Below are 20,416 nucleotides of genomic sequence, written 5' to 3'. Positions count from 1 at the left end.
GCGGTGTGGGGCCGGGCTGCTGCCGTCCCCCAGCGTCTGGGTGTGGGATGGGGGGGGAGGCGACATGGGGCCGGCCTGCTGGGGGGGCAGTGCTGAAGGAGAAGGGGGCAGACAGCACGCCAAAATGCAGGAAGAAGGAAGGAGCTGCGTCTAGAAGATGGAGGATTAAGCTTTTAAGAAAAACGTACCATGTTCAGGGGTTGTAGCCGAGGCGGCTAAGCTATGTCATGGGGGGATTTTGCCTTAGCTGCATTTTGACAACGTACTTTTTCTTCACTTGAGAGACTGCAGCACCTTTATTTCAAGACTTTATTTCAAGAGAGGCATTAATCTTTTTAAAAACAATTTTACATCAGATAAACTCCAGAATAAATAATGCCAAGCATGCGTCTTGCTTCCCTCTGAGTCTGCTTGTTGTCACCCTTGTGAAGCCCAACCATTTCTTCAGATTTCTGAGCACTCCCTCCCACCCCACCAAACCAGGCCACCGCTCTCGGCAGGACTCAGGTGAGATGCTTCAGGAGAATCGCACAGTCGCCACAGGTGCCCGGCCTTCAGAGTCACATTAAATCAATTCATGCCTAACAAGTGGTCACTCTTCTCCTTTAGTGGTTGTAGTGAACATCCGAAGAAATCAACACATAGCCCTGTGGGGAGTAGAACAGTCACTGAATGCTATGAATTACAGAATATTTTAGTTCATTAAATTAAACTCTATCCTGGTGTTAAAAAAAAAAATAAAATACTGAAAACAGTTGAGACTTGTTACTTCCAGGTTCTACTAAATTGTCCTTCAAACTTTTCAAAAAAGCCCCCATCTTTGCCTAGTGTGCGCTATTCCTTTGCACCATGCTAGCAATGGAAGAAACATCTAAAGATCATCCGGCCTATCCAGGAAAGTTCATTTGAGCCTTGAGGTAGCTAGACAATCATAACAGACAATCATAACAAAGTGGGATTTTTTATTTTATTTTATTTTATTTTTCTTTTTAAACTAATTTGAGCCATTTTAGGATTAGTCATGTAATCTAAATTTGCCCTTTGGGCTTTCCCCATTGTCAGTGCATACAAACCAACAAACCTTCAGAGAGCAGTCCACCACAGTCTAATATACTTATCTATGAAAAGCATGAAGAATTGTCTTCCTTCCTCTGAACTATAGCCAACAGACTGGACCAGGAAGTGGAGACTATAGAATTAGTTTTTACTTGGGAATCCCACTCAGACTGAACAGGTTTAGCAGTTCTCCCATGTCCTCTCAATTCTCATTACTGACAAGAAGAGCGACTAGAGAAAGTGAGGTGGGGAGTGGGTCCCACCAAACCACTAAAATCCTTCATAATTAGCCTATAAGGTTGTTGGCAATTAGTGTTGCTGAAAGTAGTCTTCAAGCAATAATTATTTGTAGGGATTGCATACCCAGCTGCTGCAAGGTATGGGTGTTGCAAAGAAAGAGTGAAAAACAACCTTTGCATTTCTTTTCCTGAGTTGTGGTTTGTGCTTAATAGATATTGTGTGATTTGGAGAAAAATAACCAACAATTTGGAGGAGAATAACCAGGAGGCAACGACAGCTTGCTAACTACTTTTGGTTAATAGTCTTGGCCAATATCAGCAGTTATTAACAAAATCCAGTCATACTGTGCATACTGTGCACAAAATTAAATTCAGCTCCCTCCCATATTTCAACTATTCCTATTAAATTCAGCAGTCCTATTAAATTCAGCAGTACTGCATGGAAAGTGATAGCTCTAATTGGTTTGTCAAACTTGAAGGAAATGTTATCAAACTTGAATGGAGTGTTAAAAAGTAAACCTATTTTCACACTGAATTGCAGCTTCCAAGGCTGAGGAAGCTGTGTGTTTGATCACTCAGTGGTTACATATGTAATCCAGTTCAAGATTTTCCTCTCAAACAGGGACAAATTTATTTCTAATAAGTTTTTACCCTTATAACAGATCTCATTTTAAACAGGAAAAGAAAAATCCTGGTTTTACTAGCAGTAAAAGAAAAAAAAGATCCAGCAGATTTCTTGTACAAGCAGAAGGTGAATAAGTGCCTAGCTCCCTCACCCCCATCAAAAATTAATAACCTTTTCATAAGTGCATCAAAATCTCACCTGTACAATTGTAATATGAGGTCTCGTCAAAGTAACACTGGCCAAACTGGGAAGAGGGAATCCTTTGGACAGTTTAGCTTAAGAAAAGACAAACACAATGATTTAGGGATGCATTAGGAAGATAATAAATACCTGCCCTTCAACAACCTTCTGTTTATTCAGAGATTAAGGTCATTTAACACAATTAACCTCTTAGTCTTCACAGACAACCCTGGGAGGTAGATACAATGCTCATTTACCAAAGGGGGAAAGAATTATAGGTGCTCTTCTCTTGGCAGTGTTGCAGCCAAATTAAGGCACTTTCTGTTCAATGCGTTATCACATACTAACTGATTTGTCCTTAATGGCCTGAGGGATTGTCAATACAGCTATAGAATCATTAGAACCTGTTCCCATTTGTCTCCATTTATTAAGGAAGGCGAAGTTCATCCCAGCACAGAGTGCTTGGACAAACCTATGTCTCCCTTTGGGGCCTTAATTAAGATTTTATGAGAGGCTAAGCTAACAGAGAGGAATACATTTCACACACTCTGGCAGCAAGTGGGTATACAGACTAGAGACATGCTTCTGTACTGATGCATCAAGGACACCTTTCATGAGGTAAAGGTGGATGAGTTTCCAAGACCTTACTGCCCTGGACTTCTCTGCTGACACTGCAGAACAATGCCAGTGAGAGACCATCCTTACAGACAGCCCTACAAATCGATCTCCCCATTCCACTGCTTACTGTCTGATGATCATGTTCCAATGAAACTAATAGGAACTGGCAACTTCAGCAGGAAGTCAGTAGTTCCTAGAATCACCCACTCTGCTGGAAGGTTTTAGCTGATGCTTAGTCTTACCATTAGCTGATGGAATTACTTCAGTCTGTAAGATGTAGGACAGGATGTTCTCCAGAAGTGAGATCTGTCACAAACAAGAAAGCTGAGTTAAGCATCACTTTCTGATAGGAGTAGAATCGTCATGCCCTCATCCTGAATGAGGACTATAGGCTGACATTCAGCTTTTGGCTCTCATTTAGCCCCAAAGGATCTCATTTAGCTAAAGGATCTTAAACCTTTGAAACAATGCAAAGGAAGCAAGATGCAAAATGCAAGTGGCTCTCATCATGCTTGGACAACATTTTCATTTAAAGCAGTCTACTTCCTTTACTTGTGAAACAATTATCACCATTAGCAAAGCAGGACCAAAGTAGTTTTAGTCTTTTCTCCTCACCTACTCAGAGCTGAGTGATTGTATTCAGAATTAAATGACTCTCTGAAGGCAGGTTTTTTCCCTGGAAGGCTACAACAGCAGAGTTCCAGGCATTTGAAAATAGCATTTTGGCTCCCATTCCCTATTGTAATTCTGAGCATCTGTGATGAGTGCACACTGCAACACATGGAGTGTCTCTGTCTCTCCCATGCATGCGATTGCTTAGACAGCAGCACACTGCTCCATCTACCGCTGCAGTGCAGATTACCACTGTGTGTTACAGGGCTACGATTAGCGATCTTTCAGAGGTGGCAGCTAGAAGGTGGGAAAAAAGCTGTCAGTGAATGAAGCCAAATAGTTTAGACATATAGATGGAATTGAGGCGCTTATTCTTTAGCCTTGATATCATTTATGTTCCTGGTTTGCATTTCCTGTATGCTTAAACTGTCTGCTTACCTCAAAAAAACCAACATTGGAATGGGCTAGGGAGAACTGGAGCCTGAGGGGAAGAAGGGAAACAAGATGAGTCACTAGAAAGGACAAACACATTATTCTAGATGAAGTCACTGCTTTAGAGCTCTAGGCCTTATGAAGCATCTGTAAAGAGACTTTTGAAGCAATATATTTTACACAGCACATGCTGCCTCATCAGGAAAGAGAAAGATGTGGTTTTCTTAGGGCATTGCTGAGCATGCATGCAGAAAGAGTACCCTAGAAGGGCTGTAGCCAGGGATGTGTGTACATTCTCCCTCTGTGCTGTGTTTTGGAAATCCTGCTGGTTATTGACTTTACCAAGGCCAGCATTAAGGACTTGCAGGCTCTCAGATCTTTTGCAAGGATTTAGGTACATCAGTGTAATACTATGATATGAACCTTTCTAGGGACTGGAAGAATAACTCTGTTCACAGCATGGTGCTGCTGCTGCTGGCTGCGTTGCAAATGCCTATTCTTCCAAATTCAAATATTTATTCAGTACATAGTCATGTATCCAAATAATTATTCAAAATAAGATTTCTAGGTTTCCACAGTACCAGCACTCCAGCTTTCATGGCCAGTTTCCAGCACATTTCAGATTTTTTTCCTCCGAATATTACTGAAAACACAAAATATACTAATGACACTATTATCCTTACATTCCTAACATCTGTGTCCTGAGAAAATGTGCATATTTATAACCCTATAACTATCTTCCCCAAAGGATTTTTTTGTGTGTGTGAAATAAAGGTCCCAGTTCCCAGTTATGAGGTTGTGGTATACAGAACTTCTCTCTGCAAAATGACATGCTAGGTTTCTAAATGCCCAAGCCATCTCTGGCTTTCTGAAGCTTCGGAATTGCAGTGCCTGAGTTGGAGCATCTCTGCTATAAGAATATTAATGTAGGGGAAACCGCAGGGGTCCAGCTTATTTTCTTTGTTCTGGGCCCCTCTGCATGGGTGGGCTAGAAAGCAATTGTATCTTACTAGCTGGAAAGGGATGAGGGAAGCTCTCAAATGTTTCATGGTCATCATAACTACCTTGCACGCTTCATTTATCTAGCTCAGAGGCGACAGAAGATGTCAGGAGCAGAGAAGTTCAATGAAACTACTATAGGTCTTGCATCAATCCACAGCTGGTGGGCAGTCCCCTGGGGACCATGGCAATTGTCACAGAGAAGCTTCCTGAGTGCTCTAAGCTGTAAAAGTACAGCCACACAGAGAATTGGAGAATCCCAGCTAGATCTTAAAGACAAAACTCTGTGCAAATGATTTTAGAGTAAACTGAGATACTAAACCAGCTCTCTAGAATGACTAGCTTGTTACATTCATTATTTGCTCTAGTCATAGTAACCATGTTGCCTAAGGCTGAGAAAGTCTGTCCAGCTCAGGTAAGTGGAGACGTTTACCAAGGATTCAAGAGAAGCAACAGATCCTTAACGTATCACCAAGCATGAAGAAAAATACAGAAGTGCAAACCTTTCTCCTGATGGAGTTCCTACAGACGAACTCACTAAGGAACTACATTCATTAAATTATGGTTATTTGGTCATGTGTCTAAACTGCTAATTGCTAGCACTATTTTCCAAACAGGCTCAGGCCATCCTGCCCCTCTTGAATTACCTGTTCAGACAGAGTGAGCCCATCAATTTCTGGTTGAATATATTCAGAGCAATGCTGGTGTTGGCTGCCTGCAGAAGAAAGAAACCATGGGTTGCCAGACATAGAAAATTGAACCCTTGCTGGAAATTCATCACAAATGCAGAAACCTCATTTTCCTGGTTGTACACAGAAGTGTTTCACATAGGTGGAGTTCCTCTCTAGTCAATGGCCCATGCAAGGTTGCATGCAGTAAATTTCTGCTTGTCTGAATGGCAAGTGGGTAATGAGATTTCACTAATCAAAATCATTTTCAGATAACTGGACAAAGTACCATGAGACATGACTGTTCATGCTTGCAGAACAATCACTCTAAAGAAGAAATCTTTGGTTAATCAGAATCACTATTTATTTATATTTTTATTTGTCTGTAGGAACAAGATCTTCCCCGTAAAAATGTCCTGTAGGTTAGTGTGGCCATACCTGTGACTAAACGAGTATGTTTAGTCACACCTGTGACTAAAGGGCATTTGCATGGTTAAGTATTAAAAGTCTGGTACTTGGTTTCTTATACAGAGTTTTAACAGAAGGAAGGAAAAAGCCTATGTAGCCCTGAGTTAAATGTCATTTTGTTTCTTGTACTTACTATGTTCATTGTGAACAATGACTGGGTGGTTGAGTCTGGCAGAACAGCAAACACCTCCATGGATCCCTGAATCTCTAGAGTAAAGGAATCTTGCTGCAAGCTGATGAGAGGTGTTTCAGTAGCCATTAGCTTCAACATCACTGGATATGGTGTTACTGAATATTTGGCTACCTGTAAGGTTCCAAGGCAAAACCAAAAAAAAAAAAAAAAAGAAATGCTTGTAGAACAGAATATTACAATTTCTCATTCTTGAAGTAATCACTTTGAAATAGTTCTTTGAGATGAGCTAAGAACAACTGCTAACAAAATTCTTTCATGCAAGCAGGAAATAGACTTCTGTGGTGATAAAGCAATAATCTTGGCTAAAAGGGATGCAATAGAAAGTTCCTTCCACTCTAAGAATACTTTTTTTTTTTTTTTCCCTCTATGTTACTTTGAGAGAAATTAGTTTGTGAACGCAGGAAAGGAATGGAGCATAAATGTGCCATTTAAGTGACAGTAAAGGAGCTCATGAGTCTTTCATTCACTTTGAGATTAATCCACCTCATGAGACAGGTTCCTGCTCTGGACTGTTCCCTGAGGAGCCTCACTCTGTCCCTTGCCTAAGGAATGAGTAGATTCACTGAGTTCATTAGTTAGAATAAGGAGGTGGAATAGCAGCATCAATGCTCATGGCATTTAATGAAGACCATATGACAAGTGCCATGCAATTTTAGATTTCTGAGGAAGGAACCTGAAATGATCCAGGAAACAAACAAGGATGTGAAGTTCTTGGAACTGTGAGTCTGATTTGATCCACCTTTGGCATTCAAGAGCTGGGGTCTCTTATGCTCATTTTTGGTTTCTCATTTTGTCTAGGAATGCTGGTAGAAGCCATGCATGCTTATACCATATTTCCTGTTATGTTCATCTTCTCCATGTGAAATAAATTGAAACCCTGTACACCTGCCTTGTCTTTCCCATAGATGTCATGTTTCCTGCCCATCATTGTTTTCCTGCACGTGGCCACTACAGTGGGTCTTTACTGGATTGCTTTCTGCTAGTCAGTCACAGACTAACAGTGAAGCCAAGGCAATTACACAAGTTCTGGCAGGAGAAAGGAGCTATTTCTGAGCTGAGGCCCCGTCTCTTAAAAGAGAGACTCATGACTGGAAGCTTTTTACTGCCCAGGGCTGGTCTGAGGTGGGAACAGCGGTAGCTTTGGCATAGCATCCAGAGTAAAGATCGATGCACAAGATTATGGGCTAAGTTTGGTAACAGCACAAGTCATTCAATTTATTGTGGAGGTGAGAGGTGACAAGGCCAATCTGCTCTGCTGTTACTATACATACATATGTCCACTTCCCCAGTGGAACATCCTGACTGGTGCTATAAGGTCTTTGGGATACACCAGTGACCAATAACCACAATGGGCAGTTTCCTATGTATTTATGAAAGCACTGGATTCTCACCTCAGGGATGATACTGCCAAATATCTCCGTGCTTATATTAAAATAACTGCAAGTCTGAAAAAAAAAAAGGAGAAAATAAATAAGTTTACCAGGTTTGACCTTCATTTTCAGTTTTTTCTGCATTATTACTGTCATTTCAATTAATCTTTGAATTGTATCTTCTGTCCTCAAAAATATTTTTAAGGGATTCAGTGTACCAAGAGCTGATGTTAAATAACATATACCAAGGTATTTCCTGGGAAAGCAAATGCTTAATATTTCCATATTTTGGGTTGCAGTCTATAGGTTTTTTTTACTTGATAAACCTCCTGGAAAACAGTTAACCAAGTCTAGCTGCCTCCAAGCAACAGCTATTGCGCTTTGTCATAATTGGATTCCATAGGCGCAGCGGCCGCCAGAGGCAGGCGGCAGCAGCAGCAGCAGCAGCAGCCAGAGGCAGGCGGCAGCAGCAGCCCAGAGGCAGCCAGAGGCAGGCGGCAGCAGCAGCAGCAGCCAGAGGCAGGCGGCAGCAGCAGCAGCAGCAGCCAGAGGCAGCTAGAGGCAGGCAGCAGCCAGAGGCAGCCGCCGGAGGCAGGCAGCAGCCAGAGGCAGCCGCCGGAGGCAGGCAGCAGCAGCAGCCATATTAGCCATCAATCTGCCTCATGCTGACAAATGACAGGTCCAAGCTTTATGTTCAGCAACCTGAGGTACTCTTAGTCCTTTTCCCATCTCCTACTCACCTCTTCTGTAATAGTTATGTTGAAGGCCCCTGCTGCGTAGTAAGCAAATGACGACGTCTGGAAGAAATACTCAGAGAACGCTAAGTAGAGCATGGAGTCTCTTTGTTCTGTGATGGTGAAGGGAGCTGTCGCATAGGGAGGGTCTGTGTGGTTTCCAGCTGCGTAGACTATGCCCTGAAAGACATATTCAGATATGACAAAGTCGGAATCAAAACATGGCTTCCAAGTGACTGCATACAATTAATTGGTACTTTCCTTTCCCTTGCATGAACTGTTCTTTTTGTGTATTAAGAAGTGCACAGGACCTGTAGTGCACCCTGGAGCCCTAATGCTTTCAAGCAGGCTGTGAAGGCAAATTACAGAGATTGGACACCTTCATTGATGACGTCTGAGACCCATCTTTTGAGATGCTGATCATCCATGGAGGACAGTCTACCAACTCACAAAATAAAATTAAGGCCTTACCTATTCAACGAGTAAGTCTCCTTCTTATTGAAAAGTCTCACTTTCTCCTTTCCCCATACCTCCACGAATTTAGACCTGAGAACTGTTGTCCAGAGCTAGCCAATGGCCTTAATTACAATATGGATCTCTAGAATTACAGAGGCCTTTCGAGGTCAAAATCAGCACCTCATTCTACTGAGAAGGAATTAAGTTGCTCAGACAGAATGTGCAAGAGAAAGAGTTATGTCAAACAATCCTAAAAAAAAAAAAATATATTGTCTTTTGCAGCACCCATGATGCTAGCCAAAGCTCACAGATCTAATAATTCCAAATACGTTAAGATGAAACAAAAACATAAAACTAATTTGAAGTGAGGAAAGTACTGAGGTTGAGATTTTTTTTATATATCCCTTTTTATTATTTCCTCCTTTCTGTTTCATCTCAAGCGTATTCTGTGCGTCTCTATTTTCCTCAAATCTTGCCCATCTATCTCTATGTTTCCTGTTACTTTCTAAGGACTGTCAACATGCTTTCAAAGTGCTGAGTCTCTTTGCCCATGACATCCCCAGTCAACCCTCACTTGCTCGGTTTACCAGCTGCTGGCTTTATATGTTTTCCCCATGTTGCCTCTTCTGTGGGATAAGAGCTCTTGTAGACACCCATGACTTTACCTCTTTGTCTGCCTCAAATCTCTACATGAAATCTAGTCACCAGAATACTGAGAAGAACTTGGCAAACATTCTGTGGCTGCTGCCAAGAACAGTCTCTATCACACTCATACTGGCTTATTGTTCCCTTGTGTTCCTGTCTTTTATTTTCCTGTTGTCACTAAGTTCCTGTAAATTAAGTATAAACAATAGACAAGACTGTCTTTTTGTTCTCTGTGTTCAGAGTACCTAGCATAAGGCATCTTGAACTTAATTATGGATCTCAGATACTATGATCATGATAACTACCCTCAGCCAAGTCACCTTACCCAGAATGGCAGTGAAGACATTCTAGAGTCAGGAACTACTCTAAGTTTTGTCTCAATACATAAAGAGATTTTTTTCCTTTAGTTGAAAGAAACTTTCAGGCCTTCAAACTCAGGAGCATGCCTGCATACCCTTGCACACTTTTACAAGGGTCTTCTCTTTCCATTCATTGTGGGAGAGGCTTAATTCTTACTTCTATAGTCTTGCTCCTTCTCTTCCTTTCACCTGACAGCATACTCATCTAGTTAGTGCCAAGTGTAGAAATATTCCTGACTGACAGAGTAAATAAGTGCCAGATGTTAATCAACAGTAAGAAAAGGATGAAGTTGAATTCCTCTTTGAATACCTCTCCTTTCCTTTTTTTTTTTTTTTTTTTTCTTCTAACTTGCTTAGCCAAGTTTTACCACTGTTTGCTATAACCAATAGCAACTAGAAAATTGATGTTTTTTAAATAATTCATTTTACAACAGGTTTGTTAAAATTATTACGATAGCAAATGCGGTAGTGCTTAGTGCTTTAGTGTTCAGAACAGCAGGCAACTTCATCTTAGAAAGAGGATCATACAATAACAACAAAAAAAATCCACCAATATTGGCAAAAACACTACAGGCAATTACCTTTAAGTCCAGGTCAATGTATGGTCGGAATACTGCCGGGAAGCTATTTAAGGAGTAGTCTATTTCAGCCAAATCATCAATTGGCATTAGGACTGTAGAGATGGTAGATAAAGAAAAATACCCAATGTTATGAAAGCACAGAAGAAAAGTGTATATTAAAACTAAGTCAGTTCCTGAAGAAGAATGATACATGTTGTTTCAGTGGGTAGGGAAGAACACAACCAGGGACATCCTAACACATACTCCAACCTCAGACTTGATGTTTCGACTATCACTTTCTTCCAAGCATCTTCTTAAATTTGTCTAATGTTTTCCCATTGGGGAAAAGTAAATTTAGTCTAACCAAATGGAAAAGGAAATGGGCATAGTAGTACTTCAGGGCTGGGTTTTCTTGTTAAGCAGTTTGAGGGCATCCAGGGCATCCAAAGTGCCTCTAATTTGTAAATACTTTTGAGAAAAGGTGGGTGTGTCATCTGTTTAAGTACTTGTGCTTTGCAGATTGTATTTGCCCAACAGTTTGAGTGCCTCTTGCAAATCTAATGATTATATATATATATATAGAAAAGGAACTTTATTCTGCTTTTGGCAAGCAAGACCTAAATTTCCAGGCAGGCTAAGAGAGCAGGCTTCAGACTGTCAAGTGCTACATGCACAGGAGGAGTCACAGCATGAATGGAAGGGAAGGGAAAACTGCCTTATCAGTGCTGTGTGGCCTGTGAGTGGCATTTCTGACATCAAATGTACAGCCTGCCACATTTGCAAGTTAAGAATAGCTCTTAAGTCCTTGGCTTCCAGAAATGTCATTTTCTTGTCCAAGTATCACTCCTTTTATCTACCTGTGGTACTCTAAGAAAAGGAGCTGACAAAATGTGGGGTCTGATACTGTTCCTGGAGGCTTTGTTAGCCAGCTGCTGTAAAGGAAACTACAGAGTTTCACTGAATAGGAAATAAAAGGCAGAAGGAAAACATATCACTGGTGACTCACCATTCAGTGACTGAAGGTCTTCATTTATCAACTGGATTCCAGATCTGATGTTGGGACAAGACTGTATAAAAGCACACACAGGTTATGGATTAGCGTGGAACTGTATGCACCTCTTAGCTGTGTGCTAGCAAGCTTGTCTACATATGTGACATACATTGCAGCATTTGTCAAAACATCTAAGCTTGCTTTTTTTCAGCTAACTGGTTCCCCATGGTATCTATGCCATGTAAGAACATCCTGTGTAAGACTTGCCTTAAGGCAGGTAAGTGGGAAGTTGCTAAAAGCAGCCTGATGGGGGTGACAAAACAACAGCGTTAAGTGGCGTGAGAAGGAGACAGATCTCACATGGGTCTCACAGCAGAGATCCTTGTCCTGGGGCCGAATGACACCTGCCTCAAGCTCTGCCTCCTCAAAGACGGGCAGGTTGCCATCAGAACTACTCAGTTGTTTGATACTATGAGATTTAGGTAAGTCATACTATCAGGTGATGTACTACAGGATCTGTGTCACCCAATATATTTTACTTCCTGAGTATGAAAATTCCCCAATAACCAGAATGCGATGTACACATGCACAGACTTATTTGCATTGGAACATGAAAATAACTGCACATTGTACTCCTGGTTGAGCTTACCCCTAGATCAGTCAGTATCTCAGCCATGAACTCAACACTATCTCGAAGTGTTTCTGGCTGGCAAAATGATGACTATGCTAACCAGACCAGAATCAGACTATTATTTTTATAGTTCTTCTTTTGTCAAGTTCCCAGTGCTGTCTTGTGAAAGTGATATTCCTTACACCCCTCCCCTACACAATCTGAAAGGCTTACGTTAGTGGACAAACTCCTGTGAATGGGTTTCTTCAGATACTTGATAAAGAAGTTATGCAGGAAGCTACAGGAAAAGAAAAAAAAAGCAATTCATGGGTCAAGTACTCCAGTCATTAACAGGAAATCAGATCTCTGCAGAACACAGTTTTTAATGGCCTCCAAGTGTGATATTCTAGCACATGTAGGAGCTTTCTGAAGTGACCCACCACTTAAAAAATCATTTCACCACTAGGCACCTCAGTGATTAGACTAGGTAGATGAAGTTTCACCTTTATGAAAAGATTCTTTACATTAGCACCATCACATATGTACGAAAGCAGAATAAACATTCTGTTCTAGGGAATTCCAATGCAAGTTAAAGAACAACAAAACCAGAAGAACAAAATTACATGATAAGAGCTGTATTCAGAAAGTGAAAGAAGTACAAGAAAACAATGAGATCATGTTGCACAGGTTTATAACCAGAGGCACAATAGACAGCAGTCTGGTTCTGTTCAGTTTTTCTAGCATTCTGACTAGAAGTACAGAAAGCACAGTACAAGCGTGTAACTTCCACCTAGAGCTGGATATTAGAGCAGTATTTGGAAAGAACGGTGTCAAAGAAGCGCAAGGGATTGTTTGATCTGAGCAAAACTGCTGTATTTGTTCTCTACACAAGTGACAGTGGGCACAAATGAAAGAACAAAGGTCAAACTTTGCCATTTGAACACAGGATTAGTGCCCTGATTCTCATCTGTGGTGGCTATAGACACCCAAAAGCAGTTCTGGGTGTATTATTTTGTGAAGTTGTCTTTGTGCCATTCATTGACAGTTATTTTATCCCAGCATGTATACAGATATTTTGCACTTACCCACTTTTTCCATTCAACTTGATGTCTATATCACCAGAAGTTGTCCGGCAGCTGGTAAGTGATATTGAAGTATGGCCTGAATTATCCAGGGGTGTTGAAAAGATTGCAGTAACAAACACCTTTGAAACGTGCACTGTGCTTCTTCCACTGTCTCTGCTGCATAAAGTAAAAGTACATCAACAACTGAAAATCCTATTTTAGTGAACATTTTAGACTCATTAACTCTCAAATGGACTCTTTGCTGTTCACTGAAGATGAAGTTGTTTATCTGAATATTATTTTTTTCTGTGAGGATTAGAATAAAAAGACTCCAAGGATCTGCAAAGAATCAAGTGTTCAACACAGATTTTCATGCTAGGGGTTTTGGAAAATTCCAAATTTGGGAAAGTATATATTTCACTATTTTAATATACTTTGTTCTAGTAAGGAGACATTCCCACAGCAGAGGTGTTACATCTATTAAAGGACAGAGTAAGAGAGCTGTACTGCAGTCTCACCTGGTGCTATATGGGGATGTTCCATGCAAACCCATTTCAGGGCCTGGAGTGCCCCAGTGGGCCCTGTGGCCTCCTCACCATTACCCTCCCCCAAGGGTTTGGCAGCCCATGCTCAGGACCAACACCAACATAGCAAAGATGTGTTATTTTGGATCAAACTGTTCATAGCTTGGTTCACACCTGTGAGAAGCCTCCTTGAGGGTCTCTACCCTTGGTTTATGGGTTGCACTGAAGCTCACACCTTTGCTTGAGCTATGTTGCAGGTACACCTACGTACAGTCTTATTCCTTATTAATCCTGATGCTTTGCTGGCTTGCCTTCAGCCCTGCCTCATCACTGTGGACTGGCCTGGCAATCTGAACTGGTGGCTGATGCTGATCACTGCCACTCACAAGCTCTGATCAAGTGTTTTGGGCATTTGCTAGTGAGGGCGCTGCCCCTCCTCCTGTGCCCTCAGCCTCAGCTCCCAGGTCTCCTGCCCTCACTCAACAGCCAGCCTGCCCTGTCCCTGACAGCAGCAGCTCCGGACTGCAGCAATTCAGACAGCTTAGCAATATAATTAATGGGAGCTATGAAGAAAGATGAGGAAGGATTCCTCTCCTCTGAAGCCACCTACAACTGGGAAGGCGTGGAGACTGCCATAAGGATATTGCCATTTGCTTGTCCCTTCTCCATCAGCTTCTGAGCTGCACTGCCTGGAGGCATAGCACAGGATTTCTAGCAGTGCAGCTGCACTTGAAATAGGCAAGGTTTTATTATACTAGACCACAATCCACTGTACTACAGTTTTTCTAAATGTGTCATTAGCTGGCAGGCAGGACAGTGACAGCATTCAGCCAGAACTTCTATCCTTTACTATTTGCAGAGGTGCTTCTCAGCCATGGGCTTTTTATCAGCGTATCAATGGGCAGGGGCTGCCTCCCAGCAGCAGCCCTCTTGCTGAGGACCAGTTCATTACTGAATTTCTGCTCTTGGCTGTTAAAGAGCATCTTTGCCATGAGGAGAATACAAGACAGACTAATCTTTGCTTTCTGATATTCTTCATCAAGAAAAATCCCAGGAAACATGAGGCTGTACATACAACATCCAGGTCCTTATGTTCCAGTTCATATCAACTGTCAGAGAAGCATTTCCAATCACCAGTTTTATCCCAGTCCTGGGTATGAGGGAGATGGAAGCACTGGGGAATTCGACAGCAGCAACTCGTATTCTAGAGCATGAGGGAGATAAGGGGGAGAAAAAGAAAAAAAAAAATGCATATGTTCACCCTGACTTGAAATAAAACAAGATTCAAATTTAAGTCAAACACAAACCACTCCCAGAGGGAATGAAATGGTAGGATGTCAGGATAACTTTGACTCTTCAGGAATCACAAATTAGAACTGTTTTTTTTTTCTAGCTCTTGCTTACATGAATTATGTTCTTTTAGAATTCAATTTCTAGTGAGACTATTTCCTTCATTAGTATCAAATCTATTTTCTGTAGCATTATTGTAGCATCCGGTCACAGTTTACTGTACTTCAACTGGTAAGTAAAAACAACTGAAATGCAATTGTCATAATATTCATTCAACAATAGGCATAGCCATAAATCAAAGTCCTTGCTCAGAGTTGTTGCTAAATTCATGCAGCAATTTAAAATCCATTCTCACAGATGTATTCATGATCTGCAGCTAGTTCTGATCCAGCTTCCACTCTGCTCCACTCCAGGCACCTGGAAGCTGGATGTCTGGTGTAAGCTGTTTCTCTGGGCTTCCTCTGTGGTCAGTGTAGAAACACTGACACCTGCAGAGGACATTTAATCTCACCCTAAAATAGGTGTCTAAAACATAGGTGTAACCACCCTCCGGGTATATGAATCTTTCTCTGCTGATCATTACAAGTTCTTAGCTGACTAAGATAGACCAGATAAAATTATCTGAACAGAAATTAATCAAGAGCTTTCACTTTAACTTCATCAGGGTTTGAATGAGAGCCACGTCTTCCTTTAAGTGATAGTTAACATAAACACATGAACATTCCCATTATAATGCATGCACAGTGCTAAATATAGCAGTAGCATCTAGCTTCTATAATAGAAAACATTTTGTAGGATTGTTACTTACCTTGAGATGTTGTATTTGACATTACCAAGCCCAAATTTCTCATAGCCAGTCAAATCAGGGAAACGTTCTTTCTCCATGTTCTGCTTCAGTATCTCCAGCCCAACGTCCTTGGCTACAGGATGAAAGTGATCAGTTCAGTTACCTTTGATACTGGCAGTGGGTTTATATTTTTGTGCTACCAGCTTAAGAGATTTTAAAACAAAGTCTGCTTCCATTTGATGGGAATTTGACACAGGAATGCATTATTGTGCTCTTAAGACTTCCTTTAGACTTCCTTTTCTTTATAGCCTGTGACCACCTCATTTCTTCCCACTGCCTTTACTACTAAAGATGCTCGTCATATCAGGATTGAATGCAATCTCACCACATGCTTCTGAAAACAGCACACATACCATACTCCAGGCCCTTCTGGGTGAGCCTCACTTTGACTCCAGGGTTGGCGTTGAGTTGCACCCAGACCAAACTTAAGAGGAGGAGAGAACAGCAAGCCTTCATCTTTGTTTTCCAAATGACCTGTTAAGACATATTTATAATGGTAGCATAAGTTCCTGCTATGCTGTGTGTGGCTGTACTCCCTCTTCCCCCCTAGAATAAGCTGTTCTGACACCAGCTTTCCCTCCAGAATAGATAAAGTGAAAAATCCATCAACCACAGAAGAGGAAGCATTCTCCTCAGGGCACAGAAGTGTCAGGCTATACACTGAAGCAGGGATACATCCACCTGGACAAACTCTGTTGAAAGGGAGGTCACATTGAATTTTTAGGTTGTATTTTTTTTCCTCCAATTAGTAAAATATGAACCCAATTTTTCCCAGAAGTTCAGAGCTCTCAGTGCTTGCTGGTGAATCAACAGGTATCACTGGTCATTTGGAAAAAACATTTTGGAAAACCCCATCAGGTTATTTAAACACAGATCCCCCACTTTAGGAACAATTTATTAAGATGTTAGTCACAGCTTTGAGAAGCCCTATATGACCCCTCTGGCAGTCAACTAAAAAAATAACTTGTGCCAGCAGGTAATGTTTTCATGTTAATAAATGCATTAAGTTTTACCCCAAAAAATCTCCTTGCAAACTTCATGGACAAATGGACATTTATTTTTGCTCTTTTCATTCCTGTTAAAGAACTTCTGGCCTGTGTTAGGGCTGTATTTCTTATCCTAGGCTTCTGTGGGATTTTTTTTTTTTTTTTAATGTATTGTGGGAAACTAGGAAAATGATGCAATAAATGCATCAGATTTATCTGTTATTTTGTTAATGACACCATTATTTTTTCTAATAGCACTGAATATCATGACCTAGATTCTCAAACTGTTTGTTTTGGACCTCTTTAAACATGCAGTCTGGGTACTTTACCCTGCTTTTCCCCACTTTTTCTTTTTTACTCAATATTTCAAGACTCTTCTCTAAAAGATGTTGTATCCTCATTTTCCATTCATAATGAAGGACATCCATGTTAAAGTATCATATAAAACCAAATGAATGACAGCAAAATAAGTGCCTTTGACAATAATTTACTTATTATTGCTGGTGATTTGTTTCCCTTAATTTGTTCAGGCTTATCAATAATGGACTCTGTTCTTTTATCATTTCCTCTCACAAAAATTTAAGGGGATACTCACAGCTGGGGACAGTAACCTTAACCTGCTGTCCAGGACAAAATAAATCACAGAAGACTGTCTTTCCCCAGCACCCTTGCATGGGACTGGTCTTATTTAATTAGAGCCACTTAAAAGTTAGGCCTCTATAGAGCCATCATCTTTATAGCATGGAGGGATGCAGCCTCCCTTAAAGCAGGTCACCCTGTTGGAGATATTTAGCTTCCTCCTGTGACTACAGAATTCAACGTCCCTCTGAGGAGGTCAAGGTAGGTAACCTAAACTTATGCTAGCTTTATACACACACACACGATATGATCATGGCCCATCATTTCTCCTCAGTAACTTCTGGTGTCTCTGTGTGATTTACCACAGGGTGGTGAACTAGCAAAGCTAATTCCCATTCTAGGAGCTTTCGTGACAGGATTTAAGTTCAGAGGGAGTTATGCTGCACGAGCCACAAGCTGCATGGAGTGTGAGAGTCAGAAACTGTTGCTGCCAGCAAAGTCTCCCAGGGAGAATGGGCAAGCACTGTTGCAGAGCTGGGCTGAAGCCATTGATAAGCAGACAACAGCACTCTCCCTTAACGCCTGAAAAATTGTTTGGGTATTGCTGTATTAACTACTTTATTTATTAGAGATATTATACCTCAAAACTTTTAAAAAAATTTAGCCATGACCACAATTTAAGCAAGCTGCAGAATTAGGATATAAAATTAGCTTCATTTTACAGTAACAGACAGTTTTAAATAATGCCACAGAACATCCTTGCCTTTTAGTAAAACTAGTATTTTCAATTATAACTGAAAAATTCAGAGACAAAAGAAACACACGCTTCAAGTGAATTTGGCCAGATTTACTCATATCTATCTCTTCCCAACAAAAGTACTCCACAACAACAAGCAATCACAAAATATTTATTACCATACCTCTCCGCCAAAAGCTGAAAAGAGGAGCTTTGCTGTAACCAGACCACAGGGCTGAGAACACTGCAAGGACAACCCCAAACCTGTCTTTTAAAGGAAAGAGCTGAGAGGTTGAAGACAGCCAATTGCTGCCATCTTCAGCAGTATCACACAGGGAGGGGTCTCTTGGGTAATCATGTCCTGAGCTATTTTGGGTGTCACAGGTAAAATCTATCACACTGATTTAATTTAGGGACTAAGCAGAGGGCAGTGTAAACTGTACGGTGGGGGTCTCAGATGCCAGGATGCCGAGCTCAGGGTAGTGTGTTGGTTTTTTGTGGTATGCTGTTTTCTGCACTGGATTTTCAGATGGACCTGAGAGGATACCCCAGTGGAGTGAAGACTCTATTCCAGTAGTTCCACAGAACTAATACTCATAAAAAGGAATGAAAGAAATAAATGTACCATTGCTAGGAAGAACAGATGGAAAACAACTGTCTATGTCTATCTGTTCTGAAATTGCTCAGGATATAGAAAACCATAAATGATATAGTTTTTATACTATTGTGTATGTAAAATTTAGTGTATATCTGTAGTGTATATACACAGTGTCAAGTCCTTGCAGACAACATTTTCTATTTCTTTTGGTTGCCTATCCTTCAGCTGACCGGTACTACTTGGCTTGTGAAAGAGGTGATTTAATCAATTAGCTTGAACGTAACCCATGCTAATTCCCTCAGGCATGGAGCACTTTGCTGGACAATCTGAGTCACTTCATTGTGCAATCATGAATAGAAAAGGGGAGAGACATTTGTCAGTCAGTCAACAAATACTCATACTATACACAGATCCATCATTCACTACAGGCAGTACATGCATAATCATTCCAGTATTTATACCTCTGGCAACTGAGGATGAATAAAAATCACACCACCATTTACATAAACCTCTCCTTTAACTTTTTTGTACAAGTTTCACGGTTCCTTCAGAGCAAAGGAAAAGCTCCACAAATTCCATCTGCATAAATCTCCAAGATTTACAAACAACTGTATCGCCTGAAAACTATCTCAGCTTATCCCCTTCACATCCTTTTAACATTTTGTTATTCTTCTAATGGAGTACCACCTGGTTCAGATAAAACTTTCAGCAAAAGTTAACAAAGAAAAATTAAGGCTTCTAGAACAGTTTCATCATTTCTTTCTACAAACATACCAGTAAAAGCCAAATATCTGCTCACAAATATATTCAGATCACATATTCAAATATACTGCAAATTGTTTCTAAATCCAGACTTTTCACTTTTCAAGGCATTAGAAAGAGGCTCTGTGAGGAATATTTTATTTTTATTTTCCATATTGAGCCACCAAGCATTTGTTTCAACATATATGTTTGGATTGCAATCCTTTTTACCCAACATACAAGAAACCTAATAAGCTTATCAGTATGGCAATCAATGGAGACTTGTTTCTGCATCTCTGCAGATCACTTTGGCTTTTCATGATTCCAGTTGTTGCCTTTAGCTTGGTGCTCCAGCACTCCCCTTTCCCTGTCTCCCTAATTCTCCCCTTTCTCTATGCTCTCTAGTCTGCAGCACACTAAGGCACATGTATCTTTTCCCTTGTTCTGTCAACTGGGAAATAATACCAGATCAAAAACAGTACACTGACCAGTAGGTAAGTACAGGATGATACAGCGGAACTGTCGGTATATTCAGCATCCTCTTTAGTCCTCAGAGAAACAATTGCTTTATCACTTTGTGAACAACAGTCACAGGCCTAGGGCTTAAGAGGCAGCATCACACTAAGGCATGGCTCTGGTTTGGGAAGGCCCATCCAGCCATGGCACTCAGTCTGTACTGGAGAACATGTCCCATTGGAAGAGAGAAGAGATGGGCACTGGGGCTTTAGTTCCTTTTCTCCCCTGTCTCATGAATCCTCCCCCAAACAGGCAGAAAGAAGTGTCTGGAGCATTATCAATGAGGGACACCAAACTATTTTAAAGCCTTGATTTCTTTTTAGTTCTTTTCTTCCATTTATTTTATAGTCACTCTTCTCCTACCACAGAATACAATGAATTAGAAGTCTTGCTGGAAGCCCTGCAGTAATTTACTGCTGTTTGGTTTCAAGATGCTTTTTTCAGTACAAAAACCAGAGCAGCCAGCTAGATACATAAACTGATAGAGAGAAAAATCAACCCCGTGCCACATTTCTGTCCCAAGTTGGAAATACTTTCTGTAATGTGACGTTTGTAGACTAGTTTTCCTTTTCATGCACTTTTACTTCTCCTGGTTGCATCTCTATGGTGACATTGGCATAGGACAAAATAAACTTCGCAGCTCCATTATAGAAATACGAGAGTTACAGAATTATGTAGAGATTGATACCCTTAAAGAGCTGCAGCTACTCGCAGACAAGG

The 20,416-nt window shown here is 40.9% G+C and overlaps 1 protein-coding gene across 1 annotated transcript; it reads right to left on the bottom strand.

Annotated features, from left to right (window-relative positions):
* Positions 1–273: 273 nt before the first annotated feature.
* On the bottom strand, positions 274–18,137 carry LOC118174926 (BPI fold-containing family C protein-like). Its single transcript, XM_035340710.1, has 16 exons — positions 18,026–18,137; positions 15,894–16,014; positions 15,502–15,613; positions 14,479–14,607; positions 12,901–13,056; positions 12,050–12,113; positions 11,221–11,281; positions 10,236–10,327; positions 8,201–8,374; positions 7,482–7,535; positions 6,031–6,201; positions 5,409–5,476; positions 3,769–3,811; positions 2,961–3,024; positions 2,119–2,195; positions 274–647 (listed from the first exon to the last, which is right to left on the bottom strand). Exons 2-16 carry the CDS (start codon positions 15,994–15,996, stop codon positions 606–608), a joined length of 1,410 nt encoding a protein of 469 aa, XP_035196601.1. The 5' UTR covers positions 15,997–16,014; positions 18,026–18,137; the 3' UTR covers positions 274–605.
* Positions 18,138–20,416: the final 2,279 nt, after the last annotated feature.

This window comes from Oxyura jamaicensis, chromosome 1 (genome assembly GCF_011077185.1).
Source record: "Oxyura jamaicensis isolate SHBP4307 breed ruddy duck chromosome 1, BPBGC_Ojam_1.0, whole genome shotgun sequence".
Classification (NCBI taxonomy): Eukaryota; Metazoa; Chordata; class Aves; order Anseriformes; family Anatidae; genus Oxyura; species Oxyura jamaicensis.
Note: the sequence above shows the minus strand (reverse complement) of the source record. Positions and strands in the feature narration are given on the sequence as shown.

Coding starts and splice junctions, on each gene's coding strand:
- LOC118174926 (XM_035340710.1), bottom strand. CDS start 15,996: ATGAAGGCTTGCTGTTCTCTCCTCCTCTTAAGTTTGGTCTGGGTGCAA. Junction 10,328..11,220: donor AGACCTTCAGTCACTGAATG/GTGAGTCACCAG, acceptor CCATCTCTACAG/TCCTAATGCCAATTGATGAT. Junction 2,196..2,960: donor AGTAATTCCATCAGCTAATG/GTAAGACTAAGC, acceptor TCTTTTCTTAAG/CTAAACTGTCCAAAGGATTC.